A 12,836-nucleotide genomic window follows, 5' to 3' on the forward strand; every position below is an offset into this window, starting at 1 on the left:
ATGAGAATCCCCTCATAGTCAACCCATTATGAATGAATAATTAAATATCATTGTATACCGCCTCATCTCATTTCTATAAGAGATAACTGATTCAGTCACTTTGTAGGTGTAACGGATGTGAAATGGCTAGCTAGTTAGCGGGTACGCGCTAGTAGCATTTCAATCAGTTACGTCACTTGCTCTGAGACTTAAGTAGTGTTGCCCCTTGCTTTGCAAGGGCCTCGGCCTTTGTGGAGCGATGGGTAACGACCGTGCTTCGTGGGCGACCGTTGTTGATGTGTGCAGAGGGTCCCTGGTTCGCGCCCGGGTCGGGGCGAGGGGACGGTTTAAAGTTATACTGTTACATTGATGCTGTTGACCCGGATCACTGGTTGCTGCGGAAAAGGAGGAGGTTGAAAGGGGGGTGAGTGTAACGGATGTGAAATGGCTAGCTAGTTAGCGGGTACGCGCTAGTAGCATTTCAATCAGTTACGTCACTTGCTCTGAGACTTAAGTAGTGTTGCCCCTTGCTTTGCAAGGGCCGTGGCTTTTGTGGAGCGATGGGTAACGCTGCTTCGTGGGTGACCGTTGTCGATGTGTGCAGAGGGTCCCTGGTTCGCGCCCGTGTCGGGGCGAGGGGACGGTTTAAAGTTATACTGTTACATAGGCTAACTTGGGGGACATACTTGATACTTTTCTTACATTATAAAATGTTTCTATCTTGCACATGTTTTCTTTCTGTACTTTCACTGCTCATATCAAATTCAATGGCTTATGCAAAACATAACATATCACTGTTGAAAACATGTATGAAAGGCAGAAGTCACTCTGTCCTGGCAGCAATACATATTTTCATAACTGTGTGGATAGTTAGTATACAGATGTAAATGTATACTCCAACTTTGAAAAATAAGTTGAGGATTTGTTTTGTGTTTTTCTTTCTTTATTCAAAATGGCTTTGATGTGCTTTGGAGAAACATTGAGGTGAAGACATTCAACTTCTGAGTTGATTCTACAACTCTCTATGGAAAAAGGACATCTTTTCCTCAACTGATAGAACTCAAATCAACATATGCATAATTACAACACAGTAAGGTTGATCTTTCAATGAAATGTTAAAGCTACAAGTACCACTTTAAATGATACACAGTCATTTTCCTGTCACACAAAAAAAGACAAACAAATACACAATCCTTTTTTCAGTAACATTAGATTAGTCCAGTTACAATCGCCATGGCATTGTCCATTAGCTGTTATAAAGCGGTACTACCCTCTCTATCGGTGCCCTGCAGATAGGGCACTTCTTTGGCTCTGGAAGAGCCTGGTAGCACTGGTCACAGGCACAGACATGCCCACACTCCAGGAACACACAGGAACGCTCCCGGCTCAGACACACCGTACAGGCACTAGGGGAAACACTGGTCTCCTCTACATTCATCTCCCTCATCCTCTTCCTCTGATGCTCCTTGAACTCCTCCAGGACGTTCTTCTCCTTTCTCCTCTGTCTGTGGTAAACCCACTGCTTCCACAGGATGAAGAGGAGCGTCGTAGAAGCTACCACACCAAACACCGCGGTCAGGACCCTCCAGACTCTGACGCTGCTCTGCTGCTTCTCCACCAGGGAGTCATAGTCCAGTCGGCTGAGGAAGTACCTCAGGCCCTGCTTGGGAGGCTGGAGCTTCACCAGGTTGTTGTCCAGCACCAGCTCCCCGACCCCGGTCACACTCTCCCCCAGACGCAGCATCTCCTCCGTCTCGTGGATACCTATTATAATAATAACAACAACAACAACAACAACAACATATGCCATTTAGCTTTTATCCAAAGTGACTTAAAGACTTACATGCATGAATGCATTTTAGTATGGGTGGTCCCAGCAGCAATGTAACCCACAACGCTGGCTTTGCAAGTGCCATGCTCTACTAAAGCAGTGGTGACCTTAGCCCTGGTGAAGCTCCTGAGCAACACAGGACCACACAAAAGGACCATACCTTTAGGGCGCTCCCCGCTGATGAAGTGGCCAATGACATTGGTCAGGGACTGGACCGTGGGGTGAAAGTTCTCGTAAGTGGTCTCCAGGTCTAGCTCTGAGGAGTCCAGGGGACGGATGACCCGGATGGTGGCGGCCATGGCCATGTCGTGGGATGCCAGGTCAAAGGGCACCGTGTTGGTGCGCTGGTGGATGACCTTTTCACTCTCGTTCCTGACAGGTACAAAATATTAGAGATATCTAGAGAGATGTGTATCCACAAAAATATGCGGTGTAGAGCATAACATTATTTTCATACATTTTGTTTGTGTTTACAAATTATTTTATGTTTATTTATTAATTCAAGGTAACACAAGAGGAACAAAAGTTAACTGTTGAGCCATCGTTAGTGTGTGTGTCTTCACACGCAAACCATACATCCACACAAACTGAGCCTCCTAACAGCCATCAGTAAGAGAGCGTGCAAGAATACATCATAGCACTTCAATGTACAGTCGTGGCCAAAAGTTTTGAGAATGACACAAATTAATTTTCACAAAGTCTGCTGCCTCAGTTTGTATGATGGCAATTTGCATATACCCCAGAATGTTATGAAGAGTGATCAGATTGATTGCAAAGTCCCTCTTTGCCATGCAAATTAACTGAATCCCCAAAAACCATTTACACTGCATTTCAGCCCTGCCACAAAAAGACCAGCTGACATAATGTCAGTGATTCTCTCGTTAACACAGGTGTGAGTGTTGACGAGGACAAGGCTGGAGAGCACTCTGTCATGCTGATTGAGTTCGAATAACAGACTGGAAGCTTCAAAAGGAGGGTGGTGCTTGGAATCATTGTTCTTCCTCTGTCAAACATGGTTACCTGCAAGGAAACACGTGCCGTCATCATTGCTTTGCACAAAAAGGGCTTCACAGGCAAGGATATTGCTGTCAGTAAGATTGCTGTCAGTAAGATTTATCGGATCATCAAGAACTTCAAGGAGAGCGGTTCAATTGTTGTGAAGAAGGCTTCAGGGCGCCCACGAAAGTCCAGCAAGCGCCAGGACCGTCTCCTAAAGTTGATTCAGCTGCGGCATCGGGGCACCACCAGTACAGAGCTTGCTCAGGAATGGCAGCAGGCAGGTGTGAGTGCATCTGCACGCACAGTGAGGCAAAGACTTTTGGAGGATGGCCTGGTGTTAAGAAGGGCAGCAAAGAAGCCACTTCTCTCCAGGAAAAACATAAGGGACAGACTGATATTCTGCAAAAGGTACAGGGATTGGACAGCTGAGGACTGGGGTAAAGTCATTTTCTCCGATGAATCCCCTTTCTGGAAAAAAGCTTGTCCGGAGAAGACAAGGTGAGCGCTACCATCAGTCTTGTGTCATGCCAACATTAAAGCATCCTGAGACCATTCATGTGTGGGGTTGCTCCTCAGCCAAGGGAGTGGGCTCACTCACAATTTTGCCTAAGAACACAGCCATGAATAAAGAATGGTACCAACACATCCTCCGAGAGCAACTTCTCCCAACCATCCAGGAACAGTTTGGTGACGAACAATGCCTTTTCCAGCATGATGGAGCACCTTGCCATAAGGCATAAGTCATAACTAAGTGGCTCGGGGAACAAAACATCGATATTTTGGGTCCATGGCCAGGAAACTCCCCAGACCTTAATCCCGTTGACAACTTGTGGTCAATCCTCAAGAGGCAGGTGGACAAACAAAAACCCACAAATTCTGACAAACTCCAAGCATTGATTATGCAAGAATGGGCTTCCAGCAGTCAGGATGTGGCCCAGACGTTAATTGACAGCATGCCAGGGCGGATTGCAGAGGTCTTGAAAAAGAAGGGTCAACACTGCAAAGACTCTTAGCATCAACTCCATGTAATTGTCAAAAAAAGCCTTTGACACTTATGAAATGCGTGTAATTATACTTCAGTATTCCATAGTAACATCTGACAAAAATATCTAAAGACACTGAAGCAACAAACTTTGTGGAAATTAATATTTGTGTCATTCTCAAAACTTTTGGCCACAACTGTACTTTAGCACCTACCAGAGATGAGTGGTGCGATTCCACACCATCTTCTTCTCCTTTAGAGTTAACCTCTCGATGACCCCTTTGCAGTTGTCCACAAACTGGCTGTTCAGGGTTTCTTTAACAGATCTCACAACACCTTCGATCACAGCGTACGGAACACATTTTCCTGGTGCTGCTGTCAGGATGTTCTTCAGATCCTGATCAATAGACACTCTCTTGGCTCCCTGTAAAACATAAAGCATATTGAAGAACAATCAAAAACTTCCAATGATCATTATGATGAAGTGAAATCCTTTCCTGGTAAAATGCAAATGACAGTATATCTGAACTATTGATAATATCACATTGGATTTCTAGGTGCAGTGCTACTGTATGCTCTGGTAAGTTGCAAACAAAACAATTTAAAGAGATTCTCTGACACTTTTGTATACTTTTTAGCCAGGAGTTCATTAAGTAGTGCTCACAAGCCAAAAGTGGCCCCCCAAAATTGCGTACTACGTCACATATGTGCTCACCGTCTCTCGCTCTGCCGTGTGTGTATCTTGCTAGCTGTCACTGAAATGGCGAGGAGCTAAAGCTCATTGGCTGGAACTCGAATTGATAAGGGGCTGGCCCACGTGGGGGAAAATGGCGCTGCGCAGCTTCCAGTAAACTGTCGCTTTCAAACTAGGGATTTCGTGGCTACTTGAGGTAACACAGTAATTCTGCTCATAGATTATATATGTACTGTACAAACTACACATTGACAAATACAGCCCAAAGTGAGAGGTATAAATACTTACGTCGCCAACGTTCCGGACCATGTCTTTAAACTCCCCTCAAGATGTGTAAATTGTCAATTAAGTGTGTGTATCTTGCTAGCTGTCACTGAAATGGCCTAACCACAATCCTACCAGATTTAAAGAGATAAGAAAGATAGATGAGACAAGCCTATAATGTGATTACCTTTAATCTTGCTACTGTTGTTGTCCTCCTCCTGTACACAGAGTAGAAGACTGCAGTCAGTGCTGAGCTGGTGGTTAATAGTAGGACTTGGGCTGTGGAGGGTTTCCCACTAGAATCCATCTTTTCAGAGAACACAAGGGCAGGTGTAACCCCACCTACATTGGGAGACAGATTACATTCTATAAAGCTATGGTCATGTGTTAGTTGGACCTTGATGGAATATATGAATGCCATGTAATTACACTACAGAATTATACTTGGCCAGTTGGTTTGTCAGCCTAATAGTCCATATTTACAGAGACTTGACTGACTGCCACCTAGCTGGGTGATTCTTATGAACTATGTTTGTAGCACATTGAGATTCAAAAACCATGATGCATCTGCAAAAATCAACTATCGTTCTGAGGACTAAGATGTGTACCTTTTGGCTAAGTGTCTTAATTTAAATAAAAAATTTCCTGAATTGTGTACATTTTCACCACAAATTCTCATTATCGAAATGCGTCCGGATTAAACTCTGGTAATTTTATAAGATTTTACTTTAGAAAAGCTTGCTTATTTGAATAAAACACCAAATATGTTGCTGCAGTTTATCCATAAATCATAAAAATGGTATACTAGTTGAAGTTTACATTAAACTACAATATGTATTACGTACAAACACAGTGTCTGTTGGCATGTGTCTCATTTCCGTAACACTTTTTAAAATTTCTTTAAAAACAAAGTTTTATTCACCCATGATGCATCATCTAGATGAGTAGTATAAATTCAGTACATTTATTTGCTTCAGAATTAGGTTCTTAGTCTCAAACAGCCCCTTTACCCCCCTTGGCCTTCTCACTAACAACACGGCTAAAAAGCTCAGAAATTTGAGTCCAATATAATTTCTTTATCATTTTATAATTTTATTAGAAATATTTTTATTTTCAGTGTTATGTTTAACTCACACCTTTTCATTAGGGGAGCAATGTAAAAAATGTATTAGACATTGATTTCATTATTACTTTTTTGGACTTTTGTGGTAATAGGAATTTTGTGGAAATTGTCAAGTTTTGAGGGAGCGTGCAATTGGCATGCTGACTGCAGGAATGTCTACCAGAGCTGTTGCCAGAGAATTGAATGTTTAGTTCTCTACCATAAGCCGCCTGCAACATCATTTAAGATAATTTGTCAGTACGTCCAACCGGCCTCCCGACTGCCCCACCGTATATGTGTATGGCGTCGTATGGGCGAGCAGTTTGCTGATTTTAACGTGGTGAACAGGGTGCCCCATGGTGGCAGTGGGGTTATGGTATGGGCAAGCATAAGCTAAGGGCAACGAACACAATTGCATTTTATCGATGGCAAGTTGAATGCACAGAGATACCGTGACCAGATCCTAAGGCCCATTGTCATGCCATTCATCCACCGCCATCACCTCATGTTTCAGCATGATAATGCACAGCCTCATGTCTCAAGGATCTGTACACAATTCCTGGAAGTTGAAAATGTCCCATTTCTTCTGGCCTGCATACTCACCAAACATGTCACCCATTGAGCATGTTTGGGATGCTCTGGATCAACATGTACGACAGCTTGTTCCATTTCCTGCCAATATCCAGCAACTTCGCACAGCCATTGATGAGGAGTGGGACAACATTCCTCAGGCCACAATCAACAGCCTCATCAACTCTATTTGAAGATGTGTCGTGCAGCATGAGACAAATAAATGGTGGTCACACCAGATACTGACTGGTTTTATGATTCACGCCCTACTTTTTTGTTTTATAGGCAGATGCCATGCCATGCTATTTTTGTTCAGTATAGATAAGTACAGATACCTAATCTCAGTGATCAAAGAGGACATTTCGTTAAAAATGAAACTCATTTTTGGGTCAAATTTCGTGAGAATGACCCAGCTAATTATTACTGTAGCTAACGTAATCGAGGACTCCAATTTTGATCCAGCAAAAATATATTTGGGTTGACTGACCTTCTGGAGGCGAGTGACCATTTCAAATGCTTAGCTAATGACAACAACGCAGTCGCCAAAATACAAAACATATTAAAACATTTGGCATCATACAGAATATATTGACTGAACATGAAAACCTGTCAGTAGCTAGCAAGATTGTTGACATTGCGCTAGCTAAGGGGCTCTGTAATTTAGCCCTTCACTGGTGTAGATAGTTTGTAAACACACAGATCTCTCACCCAGCAAATTACGTTTATATTTTAAAAACGATCGACTTCGTTCCAAGATTAGATAAATACAGCCACAAGTAGCTAGCACTCACCCTCCACTTTCTCACAGTAAACACTATTTCCGGGTTCCTTTTCTCACTTCAAAATAAAAGTTATTTCAATGTGGTCATTTGACCAGCAGGTGACAGTGTTCAATCATTTATCAAGTGAAAAGCTTCTACTTCTGTGGGTTTTATGGGAGACTACAACCCCAAAAGGTATATTACTGCTACCAACTGGACGGGGTTGAAAAACCAAGGTAGGGAAACTAACTTAATCCACCCAAAATAAATCAATTTAAAAAAACACATTGATGAAACTGAAATCGCAAAACTCCCACTTCTTCCTTCCTTCAAATCTCAATATCTCCCTTCTCAGGCTCTATGACCCGAGAGGGTGGTACGGCTTGTGCCAATGCTCCATGCAACTCCTCCGCCGAGAAGTCTTTCAGTCCCAGGAACCGTTCCACTGCATCCACAAGGATATCTATTTTTCTGGACTTCCTCTCCACCTTGGCAGTGCCATTGATCACCATAGCTATAAAGGCCACAAAGTCCACCTTCTTAACCTTTAACATATCTGGGTCCAGCTGTTGAACAGCAACCCCTGCAACCTTCAGTGAAGGCTCCATGGACTCTTCAGGAACACCATTCGAACCCTTAACCCTTTTATACAGCCGCTGCATATGAAATGCTCTGGACAGCCCTGACTTTGGCCACCTCATTCTCTTCCACCCTTGTTGGGCATTCCAACGACATGGCTTCATGGTTCCCACCACAATTGCAACATGTCACATTTTCATCACTTTTAAAACACGACATGATCTTTTCCACAACTTGCACATCTCGGCTTCTCCCTTCTGCAAACACTTGAAACATGTCCACAAGCTTCACAGTGATCACACTGCATTGGTCTTGGAACAAATGCTCTGACTCCGTAGTTTTTATAGCACTTGAGTAGGGAGAGATTCCATATCAAAAGAAGAGTAGGGAGTGATTCCATATCAAAAGAAGGGTATGGAGAGATTCCATATCAAAAGAAGGGTATGGAGAAATTCCATATCACAAGAAGAGTAGGGAGAGATTCCATATCAAAAGAAGGGTAGGGAGAGATTCCATATCAAAAGAAGGGTATGGAGAGATTCCATAGCAAAAGAAGAGTAGGGAGAGATTCCATATCAAAAGAAGGGTATGGAGAGATTCCATATCAAAAGAAGGGTATGGAGAGATTCCATATCAAAAGAAGGGTATGGAGAAATTCCATATCACAAGAAGAGTAGGGTGAGATTCCATATCAAAAGAAAGGTATGGAGAAATTCCATATCAAACGAAGAGTAGGGAGAGATTCCATATCAAAAGAAGGGTATGGAGAGATTCCATATCAAAAGAAGGGTATGGAGAGATTCCATATCAAAGAACAAAATAACAGATACTGTAGTCTTCACCACACGATTCATCCGACGAGCATCAATCACTCCATGAATGTTTTTAATCTCTTCAACATCGACTTTCAACAAAACGCCAGATATAACCTCCGGGAGGGGTGCCCTGTTCTGACGAGACACACAGGACACATCAAACTTCGCAAATCGGGTGAGACACAACACACGCTCCTTCTGATCTTCAGAAGAACAAAAAAATCAAAACAAGCCTGCGTCTCATGATCCTCACAGCCTTCACTTTACGCAGCACCCTCTCCACCAGTTTGGATATCTCAAGTGGATTCTTCAAAATTGGTAATCCAATCAGCTGCTCCTCATTAACAAAACATACTCCTACAAGATAAGAATGGACATTCTCATCACTGTATGCTACTTTACTCTGTTTTCTATTATTTTGGACAATATTCCAACTCTCCTTGATTCCCCCGCCATTATAGTCATGCTGCACATCAGCGTCCGCTTCTTCCGTCTTTCTTTCCAACAATTTGACTGACTCCCAAGTGAAAAGCACATCACAGATTTGTTATTTTCGTCGTATGGGCTCTGTGATATGAAATGAGATGATATCACATGTTTATATTCAGTTTTGTTTGTTAGAATGATGAACAACCATTGATTTCATGATAAACAACATTGTGTAAAGAAACATGTATTTAACTTCAAAATGTGTTGTCTAACTAGTGGTGTACAGAATAAAAGAAGCACTGGATCATAAACACAGAGAAGCCTTTTTATTCTTTGTAATCTTAATAACTCAATGTTTTTATTTTACTAGGCAAGTCAGTTAAGAACAAATTCTTAATTACAATGACGGCCTACCCCGGATGATGCTGGAACAATTGTGTGCCGCCCTATGATACAGCCTGGAATCAAACCAGGGACTTTAGTGACGCCTCTTGCACTGAGATGCAGTGCCTTAGACCCCTGCGCCACTCGGGAGCTCAAAGTCTGTATGAAACATACAAAGAAAGTAAAGGAATAGCCTAGGGCAGGTTTGTGCATTGTATTGTGTGGGGACCTTAGTATTACACAAGCATTTCACTACACCCGCAATAACATCTGCTAAATATTGGTATGCAACCAATAAAATTGGATTTTGATTTGATTACAAGCAGCTACAGGAAACAAGAAGGGGGGAGTTTAAGTAATTGTATGAAGCATCACTGCACTTTATGTAGCTGCCAATGTTTTCTGTTACCTCCTTCTCTTGTAAAGATGTTGGCCTACATGAATAGGTAGGGTGGCCTGCATGAATAGGTAGTGTCATGACTTGCCCTCTTGGATGGAGATCAAAGGTGCTGGCTAATTAAAGGTTTCAAGACCACCATTTTCTGGGGGAGTTGGCCAATTTTATGACAGTCGTAAATATCTTGCAGGAACTTTCTCTCCCTTGCCATGCAGTATTGAGGGGAAAGAACCCTTTTGTTACAAAGATATTCTTCCGCCAAAACTCCAACATCCAAAAGTGGATAATAAAACAATATTTCTAACACAAAGAATGTTAAAAATAGTCGTGAGGGACTTAAAGAAAAATCATGTCAGATCATTTATTGTTTTGTGATATCATTAAAGACATTGTAATGGAAATTATTAGGAATCAAGGTAAGAACCAAGTGCAGACTGTGTGAAGTAACAATGTTTATTCTAACAACAGGGGCAGGCAAATGACAGGTCAAGGCAGGCCGGGGTCGATAATGCAGAGTAGAGGCCAAGGTACAGGACGGCAGGCAGGCAGGCTCAGGGTCAGGTCAGGCAGAGGTCAGTAATCCAGAGGTGGAGCAAAGGTACAGGACAGCAGGCAGGCTCAGGCAGAGTGGTCAGGCGGGCGGGTACAGGGTCAGGACAAGCAAGGGTCAAAAACCAGGAGGACGAGAAAAGAGAAACTGGAAAAAGCAGGCGCTGAGACACAAAACGCAAAACAAACAAGACGAACTAGCAACAGACAGACAGGAAACACAGGTTAAATACCCAGAGGATAAGTGGGGAAGATGGGCGATACCTGGAGGGGGTGGAGATAAGCACAAGGACAGGTGAAACAGATCAGGGCATTACAGGAAACATTGTAACTTTGAGAGCTTTCACAATGTACTGTATATGTCAGAGTTACATCTAAATGTTGTAAAACTTATATGATTAAATATGAAACTATTTGTGTGAAGATGAAATGTGATTTTAGCCTTCTAGAGGAGAATTGTTTTTCATGTAAGCTTTTGCCGAGTCAGTGACCACGCCCAGGTGAGCACAGACATTGTGTCAATGTGATGGAACCGCCCTCCAAAGCTAGTGCATAAAAGGACTGCTAACGAAATTTACATTAGACCAAAAACATGCTGGGTTGCTGCCAGCGTGTAAAGGGGTTCTAGCTGTACCCTGAATAATCAACCATTGAGACCAGACAGCGTGGAGTGGTGGCTACGCGGCTGACAAATGGTTAAAAACTACAAGACCAGAAAGCGTGGTGCGGTGACTACACGTTGAAATGGTTGGAATTTAAATATAGACCAGCATGACCGACAGCATGAGCTGAATGTTACGAAATGGTAAGACCCTCTCAAACTCTCGACGAGTGAAGGCGAAGACTATACCAAACATTCTCAGTCTGCAGGCGGGCAATGTAAAGTAGTCTAGAACTTTGACCAAAGATGAGAAAAGAGGAACATTTCCCTCTCAAACGACCATTGGAACGTCTGATTTAGCCATTCTAACGAACACTTCCAAAACAAAGAAAGCCTACTACTACAACTGAGGACATTGTGACAGAGAGACAACAAAGACATACAAGCGTAAATATATGCATTGCAATTCTTTTCGAATAAGCGGTCGTTCATTTGCAAAGTATTCACATTCCCATGAGCATAGTTTTCCAACTGTATGTACGATGGGTCCCCTCTCTTCTTTCCCTACCCCTTTCATTGTGTAACAAGGTCATTTAATCACGTAATAATTAAACATAGTTAATTGATTTACTAAAATAACCATCATCATATTCATGATAGTCACGTCACGACAGTAGGGTGGCCTGTATGAATAGGTAGGGTGGCCTGCATGAATAGGTAGGGTGGCCTGCATGAATAGGTAGGGTGGCCTGCATGAATAGGTAGGCTGGCCTGCATGAATAGGTAGGGTGGCCTGTATGAATAGGTAGGGTGGCCTGCATGAATAGGTAGGTTGGCCTGCATGAATAGGTAGGGTGGTCTGCAGGAATAGGTAGGATGGCCTGTATGAATAGGTAGGGTGGCCTGCATGAACAGGTAGGGTGGTCTGCATGAATAGGTAGGGTGGCCTGCATGAATAGATAGGGTGGCCTGCATGAATAGGTAGGGTGGCCTGCATGAATAGGTAGGGTGGCATGCATGAATAGGTAGGGTGGCCTGCATGAATAGGTAAGGTGGTCTGCATGAATAGGTAGGGTGGCCTGCATGAATAGGTACGGTGGCCTGCATGAATAGGTAGGGTGGCCTGCATGAATAGGTAGGGTGGCCTGCATGAATAGGTAGGTTGGCCTGCATGAATAGGTAGGGTGGCCTGCATGAATAGGTAGGGTGGCCTGCATGAATAGGTAGGGTGGCCTGCATGAATAGGTAGGGTGGCCTGCATGAATAGGTAGGGTGGCCTGCATGAATAGGTAGGGTGGCATGCATGAATAGGTAGGGTGGACTGCATGAATAGGTAGGGTGGCATGCATGAATAGGTAGGTTGGCCTGTATGAATAGGTAGGTTGGCCTGCATGAATAGGTAGGTTGGCCTGCATGAATAGGTAGGTTGACCTGCATGAATAGGTAGATTGGCCTGTATGAATAGGTAGGGTGGCCTGCATGAATAGGTAGGGTGGCCTGCATGAATAGGTAGGGTGGCCTGCATGAATAGGTAGTGTGGCCTGCATGAATAGGTAGGGTTAACTGCATGCATAGGTAGGGTTGCCTGCATGAATAGGTAGGGTGGCCTGCATGAATAGGTAGGGTGGCCTGCATGAATAGGTAGGGTGGCATGCATGAATAGGTAGGGTTGCCTGCATGAATAGGCAGGGTGGCATGCATGAATAGGTAGGTTGGCCTGCATGAATAGGTAGGGTGGTCTGCATGAATAGGTAGGTTGGCCTGTATGAATAGGTAGGTTGGCCTGCATGAATAGGTAGGTTGGCCTGCATGAATAGGTAGGGTGGACTGCATGAATAGGTAGGGTGGCCTGCATGAATAGGTAGGGTGGCCTGCATGAATAGGTAGGGTGGCTTGCATG

General features: G+C 43.5%; 1 protein-coding gene and 1 long non-coding RNA gene across 4 annotated transcripts in view; both read right to left on the reverse strand.

Annotated features, from left to right (window-relative positions):
• Positions 1-649: 649 nt before the first annotated feature.
• Positions 650-7,281, reverse strand: mul1b (mitochondrial E3 ubiquitin protein ligase 1b). Of its 3 annotated transcripts, none has more exons than XM_055891721.1 (5): positions 7,213-7,281; positions 4,937-5,091; positions 4,007-4,215; positions 1,971-2,182; positions 650-1,743 (listed from the first exon to the last, which is right to left on the reverse strand). In XM_055891721.1, exons 2-5 carry the CDS (start codon positions 5,054-5,056, stop codon positions 1,226-1,228), a joined length of 1,059 nt encoding a protein of 352 aa, XP_055747696.1. In that variant the 5' UTR covers positions 5,057-5,091; positions 7,213-7,281; the 3' UTR covers positions 650-1,225. The 3 variants fall into 3 exon arrangements, with proteins under 3 accessions (XP_055747696.1, XP_055747698.1, XP_055747695.1); XM_055891723.1 differs by lacking the exon at positions 7,213-7,281 and adding an exon at positions 7,130-7,209; XM_055891720.1 differs by lacking the exon at positions 7,213-7,281 and adding an exon at positions 6,455-7,100.
• A 2,096-nt stretch (positions 7,282-9,377) lies between these two features.
• The window catches only part of LOC129829798 (uncharacterized), a 71,566-nt gene continuing 68,107 nt past the window's right edge, over positions 9,378-12,836 (reverse strand). The window contains exon 3 of the long non-coding RNA XR_008755453.1: positions 9,378-10,599. This is a non-coding gene — a long non-coding RNA (uncharacterized LOC129829798). The remainder of the gene's footprint in view (positions 10,600-12,836) is intronic.

The sequence above is a fragment of the Salvelinus fontinalis genome, chromosome 31 (genome assembly GCF_029448725.1).
Source record: "Salvelinus fontinalis isolate EN_2023a chromosome 31, ASM2944872v1, whole genome shotgun sequence".
Classification (NCBI taxonomy): domain Eukaryota; kingdom Metazoa; phylum Chordata; class Actinopteri; order Salmoniformes; family Salmonidae; genus Salvelinus; species Salvelinus fontinalis.